The sequence below is a fragment of the Penaeus monodon genome, chromosome 23 (genome assembly GCF_015228065.2).
Source record: "Penaeus monodon isolate SGIC_2016 chromosome 23, NSTDA_Pmon_1, whole genome shotgun sequence".
Lineage (NCBI taxonomy): Eukaryota > Metazoa > Arthropoda > Malacostraca > Decapoda > Penaeidae > Penaeus > Penaeus monodon.
Window position 1 is genome coordinate 16,128,780 of NC_051408.1, and position 1,026 is coordinate 16,129,805.

Consider the following 1,026-nt stretch of genomic DNA (forward strand, 5'->3'; position numbering starts at 1 on the left):
TGCTGTTTGTGATACATTTGTACAATCATTTTAAGAAATATTAATTTTTGAAAAAGAGAGACAAGATATATATTGAAAAGAAGAAATCTCACAAAACCTCTACTGTCCTCCAAAGTTAAAGAACAGTATCTGCAAAATCATGATTTTGAAAAAACTGGCTTTCTATACTGTGTCGCCACTACCTTTTGAAAGATACTGCCTATTTGATTTGTAAAAATCTCATTAATTATGGAAAATTTTTAAAACCTGAGGTGTCCAAAAGGTGGAGATAGTGAATTTAAGTCCTTTGGGTTTGGTAACTTAATTTGGACAAAAATAAAGATACTGCTCTTTAACTTTGGATGTTAGGCTATTTCTCTTATCTCTTGCTAATATTGGTTCCTTAACAGATAATGTGATAGGATGTGTTACAACCTTATCACAAATTGGGGAAAAGTGATATAACATACCTAATCTTATAATAACTTGTTTCTACATGTTTTAAGCTTGGTCATTAGCCAACTTCTCCAACAAAGCATGAAAATAGGAAACATCCCTTCCCAAACGTATTCTGCAATGGTCCTACCTTCATCACTGCAAAGAACCACTCCCAAAATGTGAAGTTTCGCTCAGACAGGGGCTCCTTGCAGAACTGGGACCATGAGAGCATCATGTTTGTAAAATCTTGGACTTGTGGATTCCTATGAAAATGAATAAAGTAACACATATTATGATTTAAGTCAAGACCTCATTTTTTTGTAATAATAATTCTGGTAAGAACACAGTAACTAACTTTCTGACACTGACACTGACACAAATAATAATAAAACACTAGAATCAATACCTAAAGGCTTTTCCTGCCAGGAATTTCAGGTTGTCTTCTGTTAGTCCCCTTCCAGTGGCAGCTTTGAATTTGGTGTCTAACATGTCTGCAATTTGTGGCCATGGTACCTGGTCATTTCAAGTAGAAGAGCATTAATTAGTATTAGCATGTAATTCTCCTATGAGGAATCTCATATTCATCAGCACATTATGCTTTGGTTTCCT

At 34.4% G+C, this 1,026-nt stretch overlaps 1 protein-coding gene across 1 annotated transcript in view; it reads right to left on the reverse strand.

Moving 5' to 3' along the window:
• LOC119587822 (signal transducer and activator of transcription 5B-like) overlaps positions 1 to 1,026 on the reverse strand; it is a gene marked incomplete at both ends in the record, with an annotated part of 7,842 nt that overhangs the window by 1,250 nt on the left and 5,566 nt on the right. Inside the window, 2 exon segments of the mRNA XM_037936526.1 lie at positions 566 to 680; positions 824 to 930. Of these exon segments, the coding sequence (XP_037792454.1) occupies positions 566 to 680; positions 824 to 930 (222 nt within the window).